Source organism: Plecotus auritus (assembly GCF_963455305.1).
Source record: "Plecotus auritus genome assembly, chromosome: 4".
In the NCBI taxonomy this organism is placed as follows: Eukaryota; Metazoa; Chordata; class Mammalia; order Chiroptera; family Vespertilionidae; genus Plecotus; species Plecotus auritus.
In genome coordinates, this window is record NC_137775.1 from 183,932,168 (window position 1) to 183,958,302 (window position 26,135).

General features: G+C 60.4%; 1 protein-coding gene across 1 annotated transcript in view; it reads left to right on the top strand.

Annotated features, from left to right (window-relative positions):
- MINDY4 (MINDY lysine 48 deubiquitinase 4) overlaps nt 1–26,135 on the top strand; it is a 94,849-nt gene that overhangs the window by 61,276 nt on the left and 7,438 nt on the right. Inside the window, exons 13-17 of the mRNA XM_080664577.1 lie at nt 1,114–1,181; nt 12,978–13,041; nt 17,392–17,553; nt 23,197–23,377; nt 23,903–23,975. Coding sequence (XP_080520703.1) covers nt 1,114–1,181; nt 12,978–13,041; nt 17,392–17,553; nt 23,197–23,377; nt 23,903–23,975 — 548 coding nt within the window. The remainder of the gene's footprint in view (nt 1–1,113; nt 1,182–12,977; nt 13,042–17,391; nt 17,554–23,196; nt 23,378–23,902; nt 23,976–26,135) is intronic.

A 26,135-nucleotide genomic window follows, 5' to 3' on the forward strand; every position in this document is an offset into this window, starting at 1 on the left:
GATATTTTAATCAGCAGCAACTTCGACAACAGTTCACAGAAGTGGTATCGTCACCAAAGTGGGATGAGTAAGGTCTTCACCCTGATTTGCAGCGAGGGGATGGCATTTCTGTAGGGAACCCAAGTGGCATGGTCCGGCCCAGTGGACGGTGCCCACGGGGCTCACTGGGTGCCGTGTGGAGCCAGCATCCCACCACAGCTAACACAGGTGCTAGGCCTGGTCCAGGTGCTTTGCAAGGATCATCTCACCCAGTCTTCACAATGACCTGGTGAGTGTAGGTCCTATGATTTGTATCCTTGCTCACAGAGGAGAAGGCTGGGGACAGAGCAGTTAGGAAATGCCCCTGTGGTCACATGGCTAGGAGTGGCAGAGCTGGGATTTCTACCAGGCAGCCCAGCTCCAAGCCGTGGCTCCAAACCAGGCCAGGACTAGGGGAGACGAGTAAGGTGCTCCCCTTGGGTGCCAAATTCGAGGGAGCACCCCAAACCTCAGTAATCAGCATAGATAACATTGTAATGCAATATCTAAAAAATAACAGTTAATCCAAATAATCCATGAGGAAGAAAATACAAAAGCTTTAAAAGACCGGATCTGCCCTTGCTCTTGCCCAGCCCGCCTCCCTGCCCTCTGGACCTGACTCTGCCCAGCCCGCTCTCTGCTGCTCTCCACGGCGCAGCTCTGTGGAATGAGCGGTTTGAAACCAGACGAAGCCCCCGCAAGCCCACCGGCTGCTCGCCGGCGCATGGCCTGCCACTTGCACAGTTTCTGAGCCCCAGTGTCCTCACAGGTCAGAGGGCAGGAATAGCAGTCCTCACGGAACAGCTCTGTGAGCGTGAACTGTGACCATGAGTATAAGACACTGGCATTGGCAACAGAGGCTGCTCCTGCTGCTGCTGTGTCCTGAGCCTCCAGGACCTGGAGGTCAAGGGTGTGGTCCTTGGTGGACACTGTGTCTGCTCCCATAGTCCTCAATCTTGAGAGGTCTGCCTTGGGGCCACCCAGCAACCCCTGGGCCGGCTGGAGGCAGCTGGCTCAGGGTCGGGCTGTGGCCCCGGAAGTGAGAGGAGGAAGGTGCAGACCTAATGGGTGCTCATTCCTTTTTCCTCTTCCCAGTTCGAAGTGGGCCCCTTTGGATGCATCCTGCTCACCCTGTCTGCCATCCTGTCCCGGTCCACTGAGCTGTGAGTATCTTCCTCCCTCACCTCCTGGGGGGCTTGTCTGTCTTATTCACTGCGCCTCCCCAGAGCGCAGGGCAGTGCTTGGCGCACAGTGGGTGCTTCCTTTGTGAGCCTGGTTGGGAGGATGAATGAAGGCTGACGGAGGAGAGAGCAGTTGCATTCTACATGCATGTGTGTTCAGTGCTGCCTTCTTTGCGGTCTGCCTGCGTGTGCGGAGTAGTGAGGGTGACCTGAGAGTTCACTGGGCACACTTCACACCCATGTGGACTCCCCTGGGACATGTGCAGGGATGGACAATTGAGTCTGAGCCCTGGGAGGTGACCGAGGGCCCTAAGAGCTCAGGGGAAGGGGGACTCACCCTAGGCCAAGGCAATCTGCAGGCTGCAGGGCACGCGCGCGGGGGCATGGCAGGCAGAGGGGGTGGAAGGCTGGGTCCCGACTCCAGGCATCCTTATCCCCTGCAGCCTCTGAGCTGGAGCCTCCATCAAGCTCATTCCTAGAGCTCTCTAGACTTCTCATCCATGTCTGTCACTGGGCACATGTCACCAGGGAGAGTTCAGCTTACTGGCACATTAATATCTTGTGGAGTACAATCGACTGCCACATTCACTTCCAAGCAGAGAGCAGGCCCTGAGGCGTGGAGACCTGGGGGAATGCATTTCCACTTTGGGGTGCTTGGTGTGGGGAGGATTTGGGATTAACCCTAAGCAGCTGGGCCCGGGATGTGGGGCGGCTGGAAGTGTCTCTGTGTGGTGCCCAGGCTGGGGAGGCCCAGGAAGAAGGAGACACTTGCTCCTGAGGTCGGGCCTGGGCCTGGGCTGGTCCACGCTCCCTGAGGCCTCGTTGCTGTTGGGAGGAGATGCGGAGGGCGCTGAGGCCTGGTGCCGCCGGCCGCCTGCTGCTGCTGACCTTATTAACATGTGCACTCAGCGTTTTCTAATGGCATTTTCTCCTAATCCTGCCATGATGATAGGGTTCATTCCTGGCCCGGCTCACGTGCACGGAGACCATGAGCTGCGCCGCCCCTCCCCAGGCCTGGTCTGCTGATCCTGGGCTGACGGGGTGGGGGGAGGGTGTCTCCGGCTGTGGTGAGAACCCAGCCCTCACTGACGGGAAGCTGAGCTGTCAGAGGGGCCAGGCCTGCTGACGTCTGGGTGTGAGCCCCCCAGCCTCAGTTTCCCCACCTGTACAGTGGCCACTTTAGCTCCGGGGGTCTAGGCCCTGGCTCCCAGCCTGGGAGCTGGCACCCTGTTTACACGCCTCCTGCAGGGAGCGGCTCTGGCATCTGTCCGGCTGCAGAGGCTCCAGGCCCGCCGTCCAGGCTGCTGTTCATTCACATTGTCCAGAGCTGGGCCACCGGGGCTGCCTTTGCCCCCTCCTGCCCCTCCCCCTGCGTCGGGCAGGCCGTGCACCTGTGGGCATTGGACACGCATTGGGGAAGGTGTCGCACTGAGCCTGCCGAAGCTCATGCTGATGGGCCTGAAGTTACAACCCTACCAAACCCCTTCCTCTTCACTACGGGCACCCATACACAGGCACACACAGCAGACATGCACACATATGCACACAGAAACACACACAGGCAGACACACATGTGACTGCAGTCCCCTCCGGTTCCCAGAGCAGGGGAGAGAGCATGTTACTGACAGTCCCCTCGCTTCACGGCCCCTGAGGACCTTCCTGGGCCTGGAGGCCGATGGTTTTGAGGTCTCCCCGGGCACTTTGGCCGGCCTGGCCCCGCCTGCCGGGAGGACTGGCGTAGAGACCTGCTTTCGTGTTGGACTCAGCAGGAGCTGATCGGGCTTGTGTGACTCCCACGGCCTCCCCTTCCCCTTTCCTAAGAAGACAGCACAGCGGACTCGCTCCGGGCACTGGGCACGCTGGCACCCACATCGTGATGTTTCTCCCTCTGCTCTAACACCCGACACGCGAAGCTTGTCATCCTCACAGCAGCCCTGCTGGGCGGCTGTGACGACTGTCCCCTCCCTGCCTTTCAGGTGAAGAAGTGAGGTTTGGGAGGCCAGCGGCTCGCCCCAGTCACACAGCTCGACCGGGCAGCCTGACCGCGATGGGGCTCTTCCGTTTGCCGTTTAAGGGCCTGACCTTGGGAACAAAGCAGGCTTGGTTTCAGGCCTGACTCTATACCCTCTGAACCCGAGTTTGTCTTTAAAAGGGAATGATAATTCCTGCTTCCCACGATTAAATGGAGAAGTAAATGTGTGCTTGGCACGGGTCCCGCTGGGTAGCAAGCCTGGATAACGGCCGCTGCCCTCTGACCCTGTCTCCGCTGTACCCAGATGCCCGGTGTCCCATCCTGTCCTTTCTTGCCCTCAGTCTTCTTGGTGCCTCGTGGTGGAGACACGGCCACAGGGATGTCCTGGATGGGTGATGGGTGCACCTGCGGCTGTGGTCACCCTTGCCAGGCACTTTCTGGCGGCGTGGGGCTCCCTGGGTGCTGTGTGCCGTTCCTCAGATGGAGCAGGAGAAGGCGGCAGGAGGACCCGTCCCTGCCCTGGAGTGCGCCCCCAGAGGTGCTGGAGAGGACACCGACTCTCTCCTGTGTGTTTAAGTTCAAGATGCCTTTTAGTTCTAGCCAGTTTGGCTCAGTGGATAGAGCGCTGGCCCGTGGACTGAAGGGTCCTGGGTTCAATTCTAGTCCAGGGCATGTACCTCGGTTGCAGGCTTAATCGCCAGCCTGTCAGGGCCCATGCGGAAGGCAACCAACCCATGCATCTCTCTCACATTGATGCTTCTCCCTCTGTCTCTCCCCCTCCCTCCCCTCCCCCCTCTCTAAAAACCAATGGAAAAGTGTCCTCGAGTGAGGATTAACTTAGGCTGCCTGAGAACATCAGGTGGGGCGCGGGCGGGCCTTCTCCAGTCCAGACCAGGCTGCCTCCACCCCCCGGGCAGTCCCAGGAGGACGGCCTGACCCTTCATGACCCCCGCCCCCGGGGCTGCCAGAGACGGGCTTCCTGCAGGGGAAAGACAGGACTGGCAGGGAGGGCAGGAGCAGCCCGAGGGGCACACGCTGCCCAGATCCTGTGAGGATCGTGCCCCGGGCATTCCTGGCATTTCGGCGGGGTCTTCTGAGGAAGCTGTTCTCCCTTCGCCTCTGGGGAGGGACTCCTGGAATGGCCCACGCCCCTCGCGTGCCCCACGGAGCCTCTGGTTTCCGGGCTCGGGAGGGATGCCAGGCCTGGCCCGGGGTTTGCTGTGATCCGCTTGGCAGTGGTGACGGTCCCGGGACCGTGGAAACCCACACCCACCTCGTCCTGCCTGCCTGGGGGTTGGCCTTCCTCTACAGACATGTGGGCACCCAGGGGGAACGTCCCCAGCACAGGCACCACCTGCCAGACGGAGCTGAGGGCTTGTCCAGGCAGCCCGGTGGGTGGCAAGTCACACAGGAGGAGGTGGGTGGCTGCGCTGTATCTGCGGGGCCTGGGTCCCCATCTTCGCTCTGTTGCCCACGAGCCGTGTGGCTGACCTACCTGCGCCTTAGCTTTGTCATCGCTAACCAGAGGGTTTGGACTAGTGCCTCTTAGTCTCTTTTTGTAGTGAAAAGAAATAGATTTTTTCTAAGGAAACCATATCCTGAAGCTGAAGTTCACTGCACATAGCACATGAGGCAAAGCTGCCCGAGGGCAGTGGAGGGGTGGGGAGGAGACCCTGCCGCCCCCCCCTCCTCCCTCCGGGGCCTCTTTGAGAACCTGCTGCCCCGCCCCCCCCCCCCCCCGCCTCCCTCCTCCCTCCTCCCTCCGGGGCCTCTTTGAGACCCTGCTGCCCCCCCCCCGCCCCCCCGCCTCCCTCTGGTGCCTCTGAGACCCTGCTATGGAGAAGCCCCCACCACCACCACGGAAGCGGTTTGAACACGGCTGGGCCAGATGGTCGCCAAGGGCTTCCTACTCTGGGGTCAGATTCAGCTGCGCCAGCGCCTTCAAGGCCCTTCCAGGGGCATCTGTGACTGTGGGGCAGTGCACGACATCTCCTCGGAGCCCAGAGATTGCCGAGTGGCTCAGGTCCCACGCTGCTCATCCAGGGAGAGGCGGAGCGTGGGGCCGGAAACCCTCCCAGACCTGCCCAATCGCAGGGTGTGTGTGTGTGTGTGTGTGTGTGCGCACACATTTGCAGTGATGTGTGCGTGGATGAGAGGTGGTGAGGCTGCCGGCTGGGTGTGAGGCCATACGTGTTGGTGGGTGTGTTTGAGATCGTGGGAAAGTGACTTGATTGTGTGTGTATGTATGTGTGTGGGTGTATATGTGTGAGTGTATGTGTGTGTACCTGTGAGTGTTATGGACGTGTCTCTCTCACATTGATGTTTCTCCCTCTGTCTCTCCCCCTCCCCTCCACTCTCTCTAAAAATCAATGTGTGTGGGTATGTGTGTGTGAATGTATGTGAGTGTATGTGTGTGAGGCTGAGGTGTGGCCACCTCTCCCTCCTAGCAAGTCTCTCAGACCCATGCCTGAGGCCCGGGGCAGGCCCCACCCCACAGCCAGCACCTCCCGCCCCCGCTGTCCCCAACCCAGGCATGCAGCCTGGCCCTTCCCCTCAGTCAGAGGCTGCAGAGCAGGAGCAAAGCTGGCCTTGGGCTATTGTTTCTTCCGGGCCACGGTGAAGGCTTGCGAAGGTTTTATTTTTTCCACTTGATTTCAAGCCTCTACTTTCTTTCCTCCGATCTGAGTTGCTTACAGAACATCTCAGCAGGCTCCCGTGCTCCCCTCGCTCCCCCGCTTTCCAAACCGCACGCTCTCCCATGCCCCAAGGGTGCTCGGGGCCCTGGGTCAGGGCCACTCCCAGCCAGGCCTGCACAGTGCGGGTGCTCAGTGCCCCCGGAGTCAGCGGTGACGTGGCCTGGCAAGGGCAGGGGGCTTGGGCGGTGCCCGCCGGGTGGCGCGGGCCTGGGGGCGGGGGGCACAGCTTGTGAAGAGAGCCTTTTCATGAAGCGGACCCTTGGCATTTGTTACGGTGGCAACTCGGCTGCCCAAGGCCGTCCTGAGAGTCCCGAATAGAGGGTGGTTTGTCATGTGCTGAAGTCGCTTTTGGACGCACAGCCGGCAGGGAGGGCGAGGCCGCGTGTGCACCCTGGCGGCTCTGTTGCTCTGATTCTGTCCAAGAGGAAACACAACAGCAGCAGCACAGTTTACTTCTTTGTGCAAAGAGCCCTCACGTGAAAGCCAACCGTGAGTGTGTGTGGTGCCCAGGCAGCGACAGAGACTCAGTTCTTCGTGTCAGCAGCAAAGGGCGCTATTGACGGGCTCGTATCAAAGGCTTCGGGCTTTCGGGAGGCTGGACCCAGGAATCCAGACAGCGTCTTTGGGACCTGGTGTCCCTCCTTCTGTCCCTTTAGTCTTCTTTCCTGTCTCAGCGGTGTTCTCAGGGGCCCCTCCTACGTGGTGGGGGCCCCTTTTCTCCAGCCCCTCTGCCTGCTGGGACCCATGCCCCAGGCCTGACGCCTCACCTCGGCCAGGCCTGGGTCCCACCCATCGTGGGCATGTGAACACGGGCTGGGAAACCCAGAGGGCTCCCACACGGGCTGGGGAAGAGACGCTGGCGGGTCGGGAATGGGAGTTTGGACAGTACCCGCAGAGCAGACGGAGTGTGGGCTGGGCCAGGTTGGGCCCTGGAGGAGACCCGCACAGGCTCCCGGGGTGGCGGTGGTTTGCAGCGTCAGGCTTTGAGCAGGGGCTGTTCTGCTGAGGATCCCAGGGTCTTGGTGGTCCCACGTGTCTGCTGATGGGAGAGGACAGACAGGATGAGTGTCCGCTTTCTCCTCCACCTCTCACACCCACTAACTTCCAGCCGGAATATTGAGACCTCCGCCTGGGTCCCCACCTGGAACACGAGAGATGGTTAGGGGCCCTCCTACCCCCTGCCAAGGTCTTTGAGTCTAGCTGGGGAACTTCCTCAATGAATTCCAAATCAGTGTCAACTTTATTCAAGTTAGGGTGGAGGCCATGACCACTTCCAGCAAATGTGTCTCAAAGACTGTGGTGGGCGGGAGATAGACCCAAACTCTGCCATTGGAAATAGCAGACGCCCCGAGACCCCACTTTCCTCTGCTGGCCCTCCTTCCTCCCCGGTCCCTTTCTGGGACCCCCCCCTCCCCCCCGGCTCCTGAGCAGTAATGAAAGCTGCATTCTGTGGGTCTCTGGCTGGCTCCCTCTGGGGGTCCCTGTGAGGCCTCCTTGACCAGTGGTGGGCACAAGGAGGGGCCTTCACTGCCACCCCATAGCTTTTGGGGCTTGTGGCAACCCCACCGGCCTAGCACCATTACCCCACTTCACAGATGTGGGGATCAAGGCTTGGAGGAGTTAAGAGCAGGTTGGCGTACCATCACTCAAGTCTCCTGGCTCCCCGTCCCAGCCCCTGTGCCTGCATATCCCTCCCTGGGCTGGGGGAAGGGTGGCAGACGCTGCTCGGCTGTGTCTGCCACTGAGAAGGAGAAACGGGAAACAGGAATCTCATTAGGCCCACTGGACCCGATGCTTGTCCCCATACTTCACTCTCCGTTTAATCTCAGCCAACACGGTCTGGGCCCAAGCAAGGCTGTCCCAGGCTGCCAGGACGGTGAGTCACAGCCAGGGAGCGGCAGGTGGCGTGGCTGACGCATAAGTCTCCCACAGGTCCTGAGACCGAAGGCTGAGTGGGGGACCCACCTCCCTTGGCAACTAAGGACAACCAAGCCTGGGACCCACCAGGGTTAGTGGCAGAGCTGAGGGTGTCCCCCAATACTCAGTGCATCTGACACCCTTACCCACTCATCCAAGGGCCATACCTCCTTGTTCCATGAGGGTTTGGGTGGCCAGACAGAGAGGACAGGCCTGGCGAGGAGGGGAGGGGAGAGCCCTTTGGGAGACCTCTGGCCCAGACCAGCCTCCGCTGCATGGTGCGAAGCTTCCTTCGCCTGCCTCTGTGCACCTGCCGGCTTCTGGAGGCTGTTCCCCCATGGCCTTCCCTGCAGCTTCTCCCAGGATGGGTGGGGCAGGCGCACAGGAGTGAGAGCCTATCTGTGCACCTGAGGCTTAGGGCCCAGTTCTGGGCACCCAGGGGCCAGATGAGACATGGTAACCTTGCCCTGTGTCCTGCTCCCGGAGGGCAAGGCAGAGGGAAGAGCAGCTGGGGCTAGTCCTTGGAAGGGGATGTGACCGAGAGATGGAGCACGTGTGCTGGGGTGAGGGAGGCGTCCCCTTATGGGGGAGTGACGTTTTGCAGGGCCCTGAGGGCCGTGGGGAAGGTTTTGACTGAAGTGGGCGGAGGAGGCGGAGACCAGTGGTGGGGTTTGCAGGGAACAATTGTACGTGGTCTGGCTGGGGAGAGAGGTGCATGGGTGGGTGGGGAGGAGGAAGGCCGCTCAGGAAGGGCTTAGGCATCTCTGCTTTCTCTCCCCTCCTCCACACACCTTGCCCTGCCTCTCCGGGCCTCCAGCCTCTCCCTCCCTCCGCCCCTTCCTCCCAGCTCCTGTGGAGGTGCCTGCCGTCTGCCAGGCCTTTCTATGGCTCGACCTTATTGCAACAGCACTCTGAGGCGCTTGTGTTTTTCATGTATGTTTTTCCATCAGGGAGGGAAAGCCCTTCGCTGAAGGTCCCCGGTGCAGGTGGCAGAGGGGCCTGACACCCAGGCGCTCTGACTCATCGCCCACTTCCCCAGCCTTTCTGGGAAAACTTGTCGTATCCGCTCTACCTGATCCCTTCTCCGACGCTCAGGGCTCCACTGCGGCCGCCGAGGCCTCTGTTTACGCTGGGGCTTGGCCGTGCTAAGAAAGGTTGAGGTTGCAGGAATCGTGACCTCTCATTGTTTTTTGGTTGTTGTTATTATTGCTGTTATTGTAGGAAAAAGGAAGTGATAGTTACCATATGCCAAATGCTTTATACAGTTCATCTCCCTCAGTTCTCACAGCAACCTGTACTAGAAGGAGGCACCATCGTACCCATATTGCAAGTGGGGAAACTGAGGCTTGGAGAGGGGACAGCTGGTGAGCAGCTGGGTTTGAATCCAGGGCTCCCTGACTCCCAAGCCCAGGCTCTCATAGCGGTTCCACAGCTGCCGTGGGCACCGTTGATGTCCTCAAAAGCCGCAGAAGTGCTGCCACGCGAAGGGGTGCTGTCTCTGGAGGTTGTTGCGGGGGTGGGGAGTGCAATGGACAGTGCAGTCTCTGCGGGGGGTCGGGGGGTCTGTTGGGAGGACAGGCAGGAGCTGGCCCTCAGGGATGTGGGGGTGCCTCCGGGGCCTGGCGCCCCAGAGCTCAGGTGGAGGTGAGGTGGTGGTTGGGTCCTCCCGGTTAATTACTGCCTATTTTAGGGAAGGCGTTTTAAATATCAGAGTCAGGGACCAGGCACACTCGCTCACATCCCAGGAGGTCCCCGGAGACCCCTGCTCCAGTCCCCTGGCTACAAAGGAGGACACAGCTGAGAGAGGCGGGGACTTGCCTGAGGCCACTCAGCTAGTCCAAGGCTGACTGGCCACCGCCTGCCTTGGGGGCTTTGCTTTTTGGTGAATGGCTATGACCGTAGGCTGCAGCCACGTTTCTAGGCCACTTGGACAGAGTCATTGTTCAGATGAATTGCTCGGATTCATTCCTTCATTCATTTGTTCCTTCCTTCATTTGTTCCTTCATTCAAATGTTCAGGTGCATGTGGGTCAGCTTTAGGGTGAGGGTTTCAGGGCTCCTTGCCGGCCTGACTGTCACGTGTTTCAGGCCACGGTAGACACTGTGATGTTGGCACTGGGGACACGGTCCTGACCCCCTGACTCTGTGACAACAAGACCCAAGTCCCTTCTCCTTTCCGGGCCTCAGTTTTCCGACCAGTAACACAGTTGGTGGTCCTTGCCCCCCCCTGACCCCCCCCCCCCAGGCTTTAGAGGGGACAGAGTACTTGAAAGGAAGGGTGAGACTGCAGATTCAGGGCTCAGGCGACCTGAGCTGCTCAGTGGCGGAGCCTTTGCCCTGAGACCTGGGCCGGAGGGTGGAGTCGAGAGGCAGCCGAGCACGGGGCCTCGCTCCTGCCACTGGGTCCAGGCCGGCCTCCATCACAGGCCTGTTTTGTTCTTTCTCTGGGCAACGCTTTCCATCTGGGAATGTTCGCCCTGAGGGCTCTGCAGCCCTGACACCCTGTGCTCTGTTCTCAGTCAGTGGTGTTGGTGGGACCTGCTATGGGAGAAGCAGTCCTTGCTGACACCTGGGCAGAGCTCCTGTCCCCCTCCTTGGTCAGTGGGTGAACTGGACACCCCCGAGGCCAGGCCATGGCACTAGACGGGGCCCTGTGCTGGCCCTCTGTTCCAGAATGCTGCGGAGGGTGAGGGCAGGGTAGCCAGGGCCACGCTCCTCCTCGTAAGTTTCCGTACCTGGGCGAGTCCACTCGGGCTCCCCTCGCTCTGCTCCTGCTCCTGGCACCCCTGGCTCCTGTCACCAGCCTGGTGTCCATGCAGAATTCTCCTGGGGCCCAGCGTGGTCCAGCCCCCTGACGACAGCCTTCCCATTAGGGTGGAAGAGTCGTCAGTCCCAGGAAGGGCCTATCCCAGCTTGTTGCTCAGAAGCCCAGGAAGCGTAGGAAGCTCAGAGCTCAGGCAGCTGCTCCAGTGATCCAGCCCCTGCTCCCAGGACCGTGGAGACCGGTGTTCACCAGAGGGAGGAAGCCGGCCGGGCCTCCGCACAGCCGTCGCCAGGGCAGCTGTGCCTGGTGTTTTCTGTGTGGGGCTCCGGCACGTAGAGTTCGTGTGAAGAAAGGGCTCTGAGTCTGAGATGCTGCCGGGGTCCTTGTATTCGTTTCACAGGTTGCCATAACAAAGCTCCACAGACTGGCGGCTTACGCAGCTGAAGTTCATTGTCTCAGCTCTGGATGCTGCAGGTCCGAGATCAAGGCGTGGCAGAGCTGGTTTCCTCTGAGGACGGCCACCTTCTCCCGTGTCCTCGCATGGTCTCTCCTCAGTGCACGCATCCCTCTGTCTGTCCGGTCAGCCTGGATTAGGGTCCAGCCTAACGGGCTTGCTTAACTTAATCCAAATACAGTCACATTTTAAGGTCCTGGGGGCTAGGGTCTCAAGCTATGAATCCTGGGGACACCACTCGTCATGTGCAAGCCCCTCAAAAGGGGAGCCTGACGAGGAGATGTTTGGCCACACAGCAGGCTGGGGCCCGAGCTGAGGCCCGGTGCGGCCCTGCCGAGTGAGCCGCCTTCTCTCGAGGACTCCTGACACTCAGCCCTAAGGGAGTTCCCCTGGAGGGAGGTCTGGGCAGCTACATTTGCCAAAGTTGTAAATCTCTTAAGCCATAAGCTGCTCCTTGGCGTCCTCCGAACGCCCTAATGTGAACTACAGATGTTCCTCCCTTTTAAGATCTGAGCCCACTTCTGAATTTCCCATCGTGTTTGCACCTAAGGATGCAATTACCGCTTCCTCCCATTGTCCTTTCTGCCTGTCCCTCCGCGCTCGGCTGACGCAGGCTCTCGGTCCCGCTGGGTGAACACGAGGCTGGGAGGTTGCAGAGATCGGCTGCTTCTGAACGCGGCTGGTGGCGCAGGGCCAGCGATGCTTATCGGTCCACCCGGCTCCTCCGAGGTTACTCTCTTCTCTTCACAAGGTGCCTGTGTACACCACAGAGAACGTTCCCATCAGTTCTCCTGCCCGAGCTCACCCCAGTGAGTGCGGCCCTCGGCCACCGTCCCCGAAGCCGGCTCCTTCCCAGGCCCTCCGGCGGCGCTGGTGGGCCAGCCTCCAGGGCCTTCCCGAGGCCTCTGGCCTCCGTGGCTCTCAGCTGGGCCCCATAGTTCCAAGCCCAGCCGTCTCCCACGTGGACCACAGGCTGCCCGTTTGGCCACGGTTATTAAGAACCAGAGAGCGCGTCTCCTGCAGAGGTCACGGAGCTCGGGTTTCCAGCCCCCCGGGAAGGGTCAGGGCCCAGGGCCCAGGGCGTGGGTTTCATGTTTGTGGACTGATCTTAGACTTAAAGCACAAAATTGAGACCAGGTTTCTGTTCGCTTCCACTAAAAGGAAAAACAGGGTTGCTGAGCCTTCCTGCCGCCGGGCCTCCTCTGTGCGCTCTGTGGCTGAGGGTGAAGGAGGCAGGCCAGGCCGGGCGGGCGCACGCTGGGTGGGCGGCAGCAGAGGGGCCAGGACCCGAGCCGCACATCGCCTCCCTGGTGTCGCCCCTCCGACGTCTATAAAATAGCAATTCTCACTTCCCCGGGGCTGGGGCTGGCACTGCTGTCCTCCGAGTGTGTTTGATAGGTGGTGGCTCCTTCTCTGTTCACCGTCCACGGCTTTCCTCAGCCACAGTGCCCCGTCTCCCAGGGGGACTGGGTGGGTGAGAGGAGTCAAGCCCCTTTTGGTTTGAGGCAGGCCTTCTCTGAGCCTCGGCTCTCTCTCAGGTTTAGGAGCAGGTGTGCTGGGCCCAGGACACGGCCCGTGCCCAGGTGGTGGCAGCTACGACTTCAGACCATTCCCCCCACTTAGCAGACTCACAGACAGATGCACGGAGATGGCGGAGGGTGCCCGGTGCCCCCGCAGGGACAGCTGGGATGTGAATGCAGGCTGTCGGACTGCAAGCCCAGGGCCCTTCCCGCTGCGTTGGCAGGGGGTCTGGCAAGGCCAGAGGCTGTTGCTTAGAGTCTGGGGACTCGAGGAGACCTGGGCTCCAGCCCCAAGGGAGGTACAGAGCAGAGAGCCACAGCCCAGACCCCTGAATTCTGGGCCTCAGCCTGGTGCCCACCAGCGTCCCGCAGAGGGAGCCCCGGCCACCAGCAAGGCTTGCCCAACAGCCCGAGTCAGGCAGAGCGTGCTAACACCACCTTTCTCGTGTCTTCCAGCGTCCGCCAGGACTTCGACGTCCCCACCAACCACCTGATTGGAGCGCACAACTACTGCACACAGGTCGGTGGGCGCGGGAGGGGCTGGGTCACTGCTGCTTCTCCCTCCCTCTTCTCTTCTTCCTGGGTCCTGCCAGCCCTCGGCCAGCAGCTGCCATGTGCCTGCCTCTGCCAGCAGGAGCTGGTGGCACGGACGGGGTCCCCGGGATAGTGAGGGAGGGCATGGCACTGTCTTTACAACAACCTCCCTCTGCATGTTCACTGCGGGCCCTTAAGGGGCCTCATGGGGAGGGGACATGAGCACAGCTGTCTCCTTCCAGTTGTGGTAGCACCAAGGAAAGGATCTGGTCAAGAGCCTGTCGGTGAGGGTCAGGACGGGGAGCCACAGGCCACCTCTGGCCTGCCTGTACCTTTCTCTGAGGATATAACTTAGGGTCCTCGTTATGGGATGAGATGGGAGATGTTCACCCCCTGAGACTCAGGGTCCTCCTTGGTGGGATGAGCTGGGAGATGTTCACCCCCTAAGACTCAGGGTCCTCGTTGGTGGGATGAACTGGGAGATGTTCACCCCTAAGACTCAGGGTCCTCGTTGGTGGGATGAGCTGGGTGATGTTCACCCCTAAGACTCAGGGTCCTCGTTGTGGGATGAGCTGGGAGATGTTCACCCCCTAAGACTCAGGGTCCTCGTTGGTGGGATGAACTGGGAGATGTTCACCCCTAAGACTCAGGGTCCTCGTTGGTGGGATGAGCTGGGAGATGTTCACCCCTAAGACTCAGGGTCCTCGTTGGTGGGATGAACTGGGAGATGTTCACCCCTGAGACTCAGGGTCCTCGTTGGTGGGATGAGCTGGGTGATGTTCACCCCCTGAGACTCAGGGTCCTCGTTGGTGGGATGAACTGGGAGATGTTCACCCCTAAGACTCAGGGTCCTCGTTGGTGGGATGAGCTGGGAGATGTTCACCCCCTAAGACTCAGGGTCCTCATTGGTGGGATGAACTGGGAGATGTTCACCCCTAAGACTCAGGGTCCTCGTTGGTGGGATGAGCTGGGTGATGTTCACCCCTAAGACTCAGGGTCCTCGTTGGTGGGATGAGCTGGGAGATGTTCACCCCTAAGACTCAGGGTCCTCGTTGGTGGGATGAGCTGGGAGATGTTCACCCCTAAGACTCAGGGTCCTCGTTGGTGGGATGAGCTGGGAGATGTTCACCCCCTGAGACTCAGGGTCCTCGTTGGTGGGATGAGCTGGGAGATGTTCACCCCTAAGACTCAGGGTCCTCGTTGGTGGGATGAGCTGGGAGATGTTCACCCCTAAGACTCAGGGTCCTCGTTGGTGGGATGAGCTGGGAGATATTCACCCCCTGAGACTCAGGGTCCTCGTTGGTGGGATGAGCTGGGTGATGTTCACCCCCTGAGACTCAGGGTCCTCGTTGGTGGGATGAGCTGGGTGATGTTCACCCCCTGAGACTCAGGGTCCTTGTTGGTGGGATGAGCTGGGTGATGTTCACCCCCTAAGACTCAGGGTCCTTGTTGGTGGGATGAGCTGGGTCAATGGTCGGCAAACTCATTAGTCAACAGAGCCAAATATCAACAGTACAACGATTGAAATTCCTTTTGAGAGCCAAATTTTTTAAACTTAAACTTCTTCTAACACCACTTCTTCAAAATAGACTCGCAGGCCGTGGTATTTTGTGGAGGAGCCACACTCAAGGGGCCAAAGAGCCGCATGTGGCTCGTGAGCCGTGGTTTGCCGACCACTGAGCTGAGTGATGTTCACCCCTAAGACTCAGGGTCCTCGTTGGTGGGATGAGCTGGGTGATGTTCACCCCCTGAGACTCAGGGTCCTCGTTGGTGGGATGAGCTGGGAGATGTTCACCCCTAAGACTCAGGGTCCTCGTTGGTGGGATGAGCTGGGAGATGTTCACCCCTAAGACTCAGGGTCCTCGTTGGTGGGATGAGCTGGGTGATGTTCACCCCCTGAGACTCAGGGTCCTCATTGGTGGGATGAGCTGGGTGATGTTCACCCCTAAGACTCAGGGTCCTCGTTGGTGGGATGAGCTGGGTGATGTTCACCCCCTAAGACTCAGGGTCCTCCTTGGTGGGATGAGCTGGGAGATGTTCACCCCCTAAGGCTCAGGTCCTCATTGGTGGGATGAGCTGGGAGATGTTCACCCCCTAAGACTCAGGGTCCTCGTTGGTGGGATGAGCTGGGTGATGTTCACCCCCTAAGACTCAGGGTCCTCGTTGGTGGGATGAGCTGGGTGCTGTTCACCCCCTAAGACTCAGGGTCCTCCTTGGTGGGATGAGCTGGGAGATGTTCACCCCTAAGACTCAGGGTCCTCGTTGGTGGGATGAGCTGGGAGATGTTCACCCCTAAGACTCAGGGTCCTCGTTGGTGGGATGAGCTGGGAGATGTTCACCCCCTGAGACTCAGGGTCCTCGTTGGTAGGATGAGCTGGGAGATGTTCACCCCTAAGACTCAGGGTCCTCGTTGGTGGGATGAGCTGGGTGCTGTTCACCCCCTAAGACTCAGGGTCCTCCTTGGTGGGATGAGCTGGGTGATGTTCACCCCTAAGACTCAGGGTCCTCGTTGGTGGGATGAGCTGGGTGATGTTCACCCCCTGAGACTCAGGGTCCTTGTTGGGGGAACGAGGTGCTTGCGCTGGACCAGTGCGCTTTAAAGTTGGATGCACACCTGAACCCTCCAGGGTCACGTTGAGGAGCAGGCTCAGCTTCAGGGGCCTGGGCTGGGGCCCGAGCTGAATCCTAATGGGCTCGGCAGGGAGGCAGTGCCGCTGGTCCGCGGACCACACTGAGTAACGAGGGCCTGCGGACCGCTGTGCTTTGCCGCTGTGTGATCGTGGTCCAGGGGCAGGAGCAGCCTGTAGCCCCTCCACCCAAGTTTCAAGGAGGATTCCTGCGAGGAAGGCCTGAGACACATCCGAGATGGAGAGCAGGAGCCTTTCCCCCTTGAAAACCCGATGGGGAAAGTGGAACCTGCCTGGCAAAGGCAGGCCTTCCGAGCAGCCGCTGCCCCTGAGGGGCAGTCTCTCAGAGCTGCCATTTCCTCCTAATTCCTCTCGTTTCCTCTGCGAGGACGCGGCGAGGCCCAATGCCTCCCTTGGCGGTCATCAGCGGCCTCCTTTACTGGCACTGGAGCAGGGGTCTCGGTGCTGACAGAGGGGCACCGGCCTCGCTCACACTTCGGGGGAAAACGCGGTGAACTCTGCCCTCCAGAGGAAGGGCTGCGAGGCCGTTCCCACGCACCGCACCGGCGCCAGCCCTGGCAGGCGGTGGGCTAGACGGAGGGTCCTGCCCGCCAGGCGCTGGGTCTCATTGGTCAGCAGGCACTTAGCAGTTGCCTTCCTCTCGAACTTTCGGCCGGCCAGGTGGTACCTCAGGGTAGCAAGTAAGTGGAGAGGGAAGGGACCCTGGACAGGGACCCAGACATGTGGGTGGAGTCCAGCTCTGTCGCTGACCGGCTGTGTGGCTTGGGCAAATCCTTTCCCATCCGTGAGCCTCAGTTTCCCCATTCCTAACGGGAAGTTGGACCCCTAGACGTTCTGCGTAAGGAAGGGCCCTCCCAGTCACCCCGAGGCCCCGTCTCCTGGTTCTGGGGTCGGCAGGCTTGTTGGTCTGTCGGGTGTGGGCACCAGGCGTGCAGCCCCTGAACCCTGATCCCATGCAGCCGACAGGGCAGAGACAGAGCCAGGGCCCCCTGCTGCCGCTGTCCTCGGCTCTCCTCCCCGCTTGCAGAGCCCACCGTCCCGGTGAGATCCAGTGAGGCCTGGGACTGAGTTACCGGTGGGGCCCCGTCCGCTTCCTGGCGTTGCTCATGTGCCCAGTTACGTAAATGCAATGAGCTCCTGTTATGTAAGATGTTATCATTGAGGGAAGTTGGGTGAAGGGTATACAGGAATTCTCTGTACTATTCTTACAACTGCTTTTGAGTCTAAAATTATTTCAACATAAAAGAGGTTATTTTAAAAATTACCCTCCTTCAAGACCCACCCAAATGTCACTTCTCCACAGTCGCCCTGAGCATCCTGTGGCCCGGTGCCCGCCTGGCCCTGGCACACAGTTCCCCAGCCCAGTCACATGCTGTGTGTGCAGGCACACACCTGGAACCCCAGGGTGGACCCCACGCCCAAGGTCAGGAGCCATTCTTCCCTCCAGCAGCCCCCCCGCCCCCGGCCTTGTGCACGGCTGGTGCTTGATAAATGCCCTTGGAGTAGAGGCCGCTGCAGCCTCGAGCGGCTTCCTTGGGAAGAGTCGGCAGCTTTCCCCGGGGCTTGTGGGATCCCTGAACTCAAAGCCCTGACTCCGGCCTCTCTCCCTCCTTGCTTTCCTTCCTTCTCCACCCTTTGCCTTGTTGCCAATCTCCCTTTGACCAGCCGTCCCCTTCTCTCATCAACAGGAACTTGTCAATCTGCTCCTGACCGGGAAAGCCGTGTCCAATGTTTTCAACGACGTGCTGGAGCTGGACTCTGGGAATGGGAACATCACGCTCCTCAAAGGCATTGCTGCCCGCAGCGACGTGGGCTTCCTGTCCCTCTTTGAGCACTACAACGCGTGCCAGGTACCAGGAGCCCCGCTCCCTGCCACCAGCGGGGAGGGTGGGGAGAACTGCGGGAACTGGGGTGCCATCGCCCGCACAGGGGGTTTGGGAAGAAGTGCGGCTTTGTGCCATCGGGTACTGGGCACTAGGTTCACACCCAGAGCCAGCTGGTCCGTGTTCTGGGAAAGGTTGTGGGAAAGGGGCCGCTAGGGGTGTATAGGGTGATTGTGGGTCAGAGTGGCTGCCACTGTCGTGTGTGTGTGTGTGTGTGTGTGAGAGGGACAGGGACCTGAGGTTACAGGCCTTGTGATAGTGTCCTGGGGCTGCTGCAACCCAGCACCCTGAACTGGTGGCTTAAAACAGCAGAAATGCCTTGACTCACAGTTCTGGACTCTCACAGCCAAAGTCCAAAGTCAAGGTGTGGCCAAGGCCCTGCTCCCTCTGAAACCCACAGGGAGAGCCCTTCCCCGTCTCTTCGTGCTTTCCAGCCGCCCGGGCGCTCCTCGGCTGGGTGCTGCCTCCGCCCCGTCTCTGCCCGCCGCCACGTGGCCGTCTTCTCCCTGTGCCTCCTCCTGTAAGGGTGTCAGTCACGCGGGGTTACAGGCCCACGCTGCTCCACGCACCTCACCTCCATGCCATATCTGCAACGACCCTACCTCCAAACAAGGGTGCATGCTGATGTCCTGGGGCTAGCACTTCACCGTGCCTTCTTGGGAGACACGCGGTGTGGCCCACCCCCTGGTCTCCCTGGGAACCCCCACCCCACGGTCAGGAGCAGACTTGGGGGGTCCACAGACCTGCACAGGAAAGACTGGTAGTGGCTATTTCCTGAATGTGCTGGTGTCTGAGCGGAGCCCAGGAATGTGGCCACGTGGCCCGTGAGAAACACCAGGGCCCCAAGCGTCACACCCTGGGTGGGCTCCGGAAGCGTGCAGCTCGAATTCCACGGCCGAGAGGGGAACCTTGGCCTCACTTACGGAATCCTCTGGCTTACTTTCCGTGAGCCCTGGTTTCAGTCTTGTGTTGAGGGCGTTGGTCGAAAGTAAACTATTTCGCTTTGGTCTGCTGAGGAGAATTGATGAGGACGTCAGTGGGGGCCTTCCTCCCCTTGGAATAGATGCTGATTGAAGAAATCCAGGCCCTTGGAACTGCCTTACGACCCAGCCATTCCACTTCTGAGAATGTGTCCAAAGAAACCCGAAGCACTGATCTGGAAGAAAATATGCACCCCTATGTCCATTGCAGCGTTATTTACAATAACCAAGATTTGGAAGCAGGCCAAGTGCCCATCAGAAGATGGGTGGGTAGAAAATCTGTGGTACATTTATGCAATGGAATACTACTCAGCCATAGAAAAGAAGGAAACCTTACCTTTTGTGACAGCATGGATGGACCTGAGAGCATTATGCTGAGTGAAATAAGCCAGCCATAGCATATGATTTCACTTACATGTGGAATCTAATGAACGAAATAAACTAACAAATGAAATAGAAACAGACTCATAGATACAGAGAACAGACTGACAGCTGTCAGAGGGGAGGGGGTTGTGGGGCTGGGTGCAAAAGGTGAAGGAATTAAGCAAAAACACAAAGAAAAAACCCCAACTTATAGACAAAGGGAAAGAGGGGAAAGAGGAGCATAAATGGTGATGGAAGGAGACTTGACTTGGGGTGTTGAATACACAATACAATATCTAGATGATGTATTAGAGAATTGTATGCCAGAAACGTATATAATTTTATTAACTAACTAGAGGCCCAATGCGGGGTCCGGTGGGCCTGCCCCGATGGGGGACAAGCGGTGGGGGGGAGGGGACACAGGAGGTTGGCTGGCTGATAACTGCCACCGATTGGGGTGGGGGGGCCTGATGGAGGTGGGGCCAGCTGGGGGGAGGGGCCGTGGGAGGTTGGGGGTGTGTGATTGGGGCCCGAATCAGGCCAGTTGGCAGCCGCGGTGCACATCATAGCAACCCGTCTTTCTGGTCGTTCTGGTTGTTCTCCCGTTATGGTCGCTGGGCTTTTATATATATAGATATCACATCAAATAAACTCAGTAGAAAAGGGGGGTGGAATGCAGACCCTTCAAAGATCTGAATCCTTGAATTGACATAGACCCCATCAGCTGTCGTGTGCTTGGCCGAAGGCTGGGAGTTCTGTCCCCTACAGCAGGTGATGTCTGCCCTCTGCCTTGGGACTGGGGGGCCTCCATCAGCTCTGTGACCCCACGGCCTGGTCTTGCTCATCTGACGTCCACCTCACTCCCCCCATCCTAGAGCCGGCATGAGGGTGGACTGCAGTGCAGGCTGTAGGTGGAAGGCCAGCTCCTCGTGGTGGACGGGGTGATGGGGCACGGACCGGCCAGGGAAGGACAGCATGGGACGGGGTTTTTAACTTCAGTGCTAACCCCATCCCTGAAGGGGCTTCACTGCTGCCTTCACAGAGGCGCCTGAGCAAAGACTGAGCTGGGCAGGGCAGTTATCTGCAAGCTCCAGCCTCCCCCACTTCCCCCAGCTCCCCGTTCCTCAAACCAGGAGCCTGTCCTTTCCACCAGGAGGTCACGTGGCTCCTACCCTAAGTTGTTCTCAAGTCTGTCCACCTTCACCCCAGTCTGTGTCCCCAGCATCGCTGGCCTGGACACCTGTGATGGCGCCGCTGGTCTCGGCCCCTGTCCTCACCCTCTTCTAATGCTGTCCCTTCAGTGAGGTCTATTAAAGAGGGGGTCAGACCACACCATTCCTTGCTGAACACCCCACAGTGGCTGTCAGTCCTCTGAGACTGTCAGGGGTTGAATTGTGTCCCCCTCCCATTCCTGTGTTCAAGTCCTGGCCCCCAGTGCCTTAGAATGTGCCTCTATTAGGAAACAAGGCCATTGAAGAGGTAATTAAGTTAAAACGAGGCCGTAGGGTGGGCTCTAATCCAATCCGACTGGTGTCCTCACCTCTGAGGAGGAGATTGGGACACAGACACCCAGAGGGAAGAGCACGGAGACGCAGGGAGATGGCTGCCACCCACAACCAGGGAGAGGCCTCAGGAGGAGCCAGCCTGCCGACACCTTGACCTGGGACTCCAGCCTGCAGGACCGGGGAAGTAGCTGTTGTTAAGCGCCGGGTCTGCAGGCCCAGAGCTTCCAGCCTGGAGGCCCTGTGACACCCGTCCCTTTCCCCCGCCTCACATGCTAGCGTAGAGACCACTTCCTAGGAGGCATGTCCTGGCCTCATCACCTAAATGGGGGTCTCCTCCCTGCCCGCCTGCCATCTCCCATCATGGAATCTTAATTCTCTCCTGGGTGAAGTACCACCTTCCGTTGCTGTGGAGACGAAGCTCTCCCCGTACTTGAGCACTCAGAGATTCTCTTGCATCACTGCAGTCGGTGGTGGGTCAGGCTTGGACTTCGGCCTGCGTTCCGAGGGATGCGACAGATGGTGGCGAATCTGATGGCGCTCGGGTTCCGTGAAATGCACGGAAGTGCATCGTAGGCTATCTGATTGCTGCCTGTCCTCCCGCTCCTCTGCTGAGCGCCATAGGACCGGGCTCAGCATGCTGCCATATCCCCGTTGTCTCACACGGTGCCTGGGACCAGAGTCCAGGCCGTGCTGGACGGATGTCCTCCTCGGAAGTGACAGGCTGACTCCCCAGCAATCAAAATGTTGGTCCTTTTCCATTAGGGCTCCTGAGCTGCAGTCCACAGGTGGGGTTGGGGCATTCACACCCCACCCCCCAAAGATGAAAGAACCCTCATTAAAAAGTAGTTCTCAGTCGTACACGGTCACCCACCGGGAGAAAGCTTCGGCTTGTGCTGGCGGAAACACACCCTCACGTCCCCTCCTCGCCCAGGCCCTTGGTCAGCTGCCCCGAATCCCAAGGAGGTGAATTTCATCTTTGGGAAATGTCACCCACTTGACAGAGGCTCCTGAAGGGGAAACCTTGTTTAGAAACTCCCTGGCAGCCTTTTCTGCCGGATCCTCTGGCCGCTGTGTAAATGGCCAGCCGCAGCTCCCATTCCTGCCAGAGTGAGCCCTGGTCCCCAGTCTCGGCTCCCGGTTCGAGGGGACGCCCTCACCAGAAAAGCTGCTTTTGAGCCTGGAACAGAAGCCAAGTCTACAGCGGGGTTTGGGCACGTCCAGCCTCGTCCTTTGACACCTAATTCCCCCACATCCCACCCAGGAGTGCGCTCTGCAGTCACATAATGTCACATGGGACTGCGGTGAGGGCCCCCTGGCCGGGGGGCGGGGGAGGGGGGAGGCAGGGCGCTTGGACAAAGAGAAAATGAACACATGGTAAAGGCCCCCTCCCACCCTGGGGAGGAAGCAGTGTTCACGAGCCAGTGCTTCACCAGGGACCTGGTCCAGGGCCTTCCGAGCACAGCCCTCTGCTCAAGGCCTCCCCTCCCCCCAGAGCCCATCCTGAGGGGCCCCAGGAAGGCTGCGACCACTCTTCTGTGACGGCCTCGGAGAAAGTATGCCCTTCTCCCCACTGGAAAAATAATTCCCATTCTTTCCCTAATCCACAGGCTGCTCTGTAAATACCTGAGCAAGCAAACATCTCCCAGGGCCGGTGGGGATTTAGGCCAGACTCAGCCCGCCCAGCCCGTGGCACGTACAAGCTGAATAAGCCAGGGCCCGGGTGAGGAGAGGGCGTCCACGGAGCCACAGGTGACAGAGAGAGTGGAGAGGGCTGGCGGGGGGTTAGGGGGTGGGGGCGGGCAGAGCCAGCCAGGCATCCGACTCTCCTGGGCAGGCAGGACAGCAGCAGGGCTGAGGGCCTGGGCATGGATCCGCTTCCCAAGCACCCGCCACCATGAAGTCCTCTCTGGGACTCTCCCAGGAGGAAGTCCCAGCCCCCAGCCCCTGCCTGCTCCCCTAGAGGTTGTCCCCCCACCCACCCCCCACCCCGGGGCTCCCTGTCCCACCTGCCTTCAAGGGGAAGTCCTACCCAGTTCCTGACCCACCTCACTCACGAGGACCTTCGCTCATCAAACATTTGCTTATGCGGAGTACACCCTCTGCTCCTGGCGCTAGGGGCACAGCCCAGTGTGCAGCGGGGGCAGACGTGTCATCGACAGGAGTGAGGCCTGTGCTAGAGGAGGGCGGGCACTGTGCCCAGCGCCTCGTCCCCAGGTGGGAGCTGGAGGTGGTGATCCATGCTCCCTGGTTGGGTGGTTTGGGGGATGCAAGACCCTGAAGGGAGGGAGAGGTGTACAGCCCCCCGGGCCGCGGGCTGTGGGTGCTCAGCAGGGGCTTGCCAGGCAGGGACTTGGCTGCGGGCGTAGTTTGAAGACTGGTGAGAGGTTCCCTGGGCTGTGGGGTGGGCAGGGTGTGACGACCAGTTGAGGAGGCCCTTGTCCGGGCGGGACAGGCTGGGCACGAAGGAGCTTTGGGAAGCCGGCCAGCAGCACCGTGTGCCGGCTGGATGTGGCGGTGAGCGCAGACATGCCTGGGCAGACATGACGGAGGCTGAGGCCCTGCGAGCAGCGGGCTGAGCAGCAGGGGCGGCTCTGGGAGAGGCTGTGTCTGAGCAGCACGAGGGGACCCGGCATCACACACAGACTGTGGTCCCCCGCCGGGCCCCTCTGAGGCCAGCCGCCTGGGGCTGGACAGAAGACGCCCTGGCCCCTTTCCCGAGGCAGCACGTCGCCTCAGGCATCCCGTCCTCTTCCCCCGTCCAGGTGGGCTGCTTCCTGAAGACCCCGCGGTTCCCCATCTGGGTGGTGTGCAGCGAGAGCCACTTCAGCGTCCTCTTCAGCCTGCAGCCCGAGCTCCTGCGGGACTGGAGGGCCGAGCGGCTCTTCGACCTGTTCTACTACGACGGCCTGGCCAACCAACAGGAGCAGATCCGGCTGACTGTCGGTGCGTGCCTCCCACCCGTCCGTGCATCCTCGGGGAGCCTCCAGGCCGGTCGGGGACACGGGCCCTAGCACCCGCACGGGGAGGTCGGAGAGCATGCAGATTCCAGTGTCAGGAAGAGGGGTCAGAGGGCGAGTGCTAGGCGTCCTGCAGGAGGGAGCCAGAGCTGGGCTGAGTGCTGGGGAGGTTGAGAGCAGGTGTTGGAGAGCCTGGAATACCATCCAACAGGTTTGGGTTTTATTCTCCAGGCAGTAGGGAGCCCTGGGAGGTTCTGGAGCGATGCGATCAGGTGTGTTTTTAAAGAGAATTATTCTGGTAGCTGCAGTGGGGGCAGGAGGGTGGGGCGGAGGCTGCAGGCGGGAGGCCAGGGAGGAGGGTGCTGTGCTGTGCAGGTGAGAAGCGATGGGCAGGAGCGAGAGTGGTCCAGCAGGGAGAGAGGAGGGCAGTCGGGTCCCTGAAGTTGGTTGTCAGCGCTGATCTCAGGGTGAGGTGGGCCCCGGGCTGAGCCTGTGCCTCTTGCTTCCGCAGATACCACCCAGATTGTCCCTAAGGACAGAGAGGACGACCTCGTCCCGCCCCTCGAGCTCTGCATCAGGACCAAGTGAGTCAGGCCCACCACTGGCTGTGGAACCTCACCTGTGGCCAGGAGTGGGGTGGTTGGGGTGGTTGGGCCTGCAGAAAGGAGGACACCCCAGTTCAGTGGGGTGTGGTGAGGGGGAACCCCGCAGACCGGAAAGACCCAGCACTGGGGCTTGTCCGTATGAAGTACTTTGTACTTTGTGATCGTGGCCCAAGTGGAAAGGTGTGTGACTGGTGGGGTGATGAGTTCAGATAGCTTCTAAAGACGTCCCTGCGACGGGGCTCGGGTGAGTGGGTGCCTCTGAGACCCTCCTCGCCCAAGGCAGCAGCCACGTGATGTGGTGAGTGTTGTTAGGTCCAAAGGGGGGAGGGCAGGTAAGGTTACCTGGGCGGTGGGGGTCGGGGGTCTTTCGCAGGACAGCACGGCGGTCGGGACTGGCCCACCCAGCCAGTCTTGGGGCAGCAGCACCCTCTGCACCCGGCAGGAGGAGCCTTGGGCACTCTGCTGGGGCCAGTGGGCCAGCAAGCAGGGCTACCTTTAGCCTCAGGGGCAGGGTGGGGGTCCTTGGCTCCTCTAAGCCAGCCCCTCGGTATTAAGGGTCCGGATAGGTGATTGCCCAGACTGGGGCGGGGGGGGGGCTCACTTCACTCCTGAGTTCTCAAGCAGGCCTGGCTGGCAGCACTCCAGGGGGCGGGCTTGGAGCTAGGCAGGTTCCCAGGCAGCAGGCCCTGCACGGAGCCTCTGGGCAGTGAGCTGGAGGCTCTGGGTGCAGTAGAGGCGCAGGCGGGCCGGGGCGGGAGGAGACCTGGGTTCCGGGCCTTCTCTGGGAGCAGTACAACTTGCAGGCGTGATGAGTGTGGGTTCTGGAGCCAGGCCGCCTGCTGTGGATTCTGGCCTTGCCCTTCCTGGCTGTGAGCCACTGGACTTTACCTCTGGGCCTCACTTAGTCACCTGTGAAATGGGGGAACGGCAGTGCCTGGCTCACGGGGTTCCGCAGGGTGGCCGGTTGTTCCCAAGAGCTCTGTAAGGGCTCCCATTACTGTTGTCTCCGCCGCCACGCACGAGTCTGTGTGACCTCAGGAGGGACCTCGTTTCCCTGCTTGTGAAGTGACCAGGGTTGGGGGAGGGACGCGATTTGGGGCTGTGGCTCTGAGATCCAGGGGCTCGCCCGGAGCCCAGGGCACTGGCACTAGTGGGCAAGCAGGCCCTTGAATGGAGCCGCAGAGAAAGAAGACGCCACGAATCCAGGGAGGGGACATGGGAGATGTCGCCCATCTGCTCACCGGCCCGCCCGCCTGCCCGCCCACCGGGCCAGGGACGGAGCATTCCTGTGGGCTCACGTGCCAGCCTGTCTTTCATCGGGAGGGCTACAGGCATGTGGAGGTCGCCTTCCTTTTGTGTTGAAAGGGCCGCTGATGCAGAGTGACGAGAGGGCAAGAGCAGGGAAGGAGGCGACAGCGGCCTTGGCACCCTCTGCAGGGCAGGGTGGGAGGCCACAGGCCATTCTTCCTGCAGGTGGGCTTGCCAAGCTGGGCTCTGGACCACACCCTGGGCACCGGCTCCGCCCACCGGACCCTGGGGCCCTCGCTGAAAGTGCATTTGTCTCTGCGCCCCTCCCAGGGCGGCCCACCACCCTGAGCCTCTCCAACACCCATCGGAGCACCCCTCTTTCCCCAGGAGAACTGCTGCCCACCCGCCGAGCACCTCCGGGGCCTGGCCTAGACTTCCTGAGCGCAGCCCTCGTTGCCAAGTGCTTGTCAATGACCTGGGCTCTGCTGTGTCAGGGGTCCCAGGGCAGAGACATCTGCGTGAATGTGGGCCTGGAGCCCCTCTTCCTCTTCTGGCAGCTGCCCCTTCTCCCAGGCCCTCCCCTGCCCCCACCCGCCATTGCCACAAGCGAAACAGAGATGATGGCGTGTGTGATGGTGTGGGAGGTGGCATCCTCAGGGAGTGAGCCCTTGGACTGGGCACTGGCCCACGGTACCCGCACCTGTCCCTGCTCATTGTTGCCCTCCAACAGCGCTGCCCAGTCCTGGTCACAGACAGGAACTCGAATTGTGCGGCACCTGGTTAGGGACAATGGCTGGGGACTGGCTGGCGCAGACCCGCGGTGGCCGAGGGGTCGATGCTGTGGCTCGCCCACTGGGAAGATTCGCTCTAGAGGGTGGTCCTCGGGTGTCA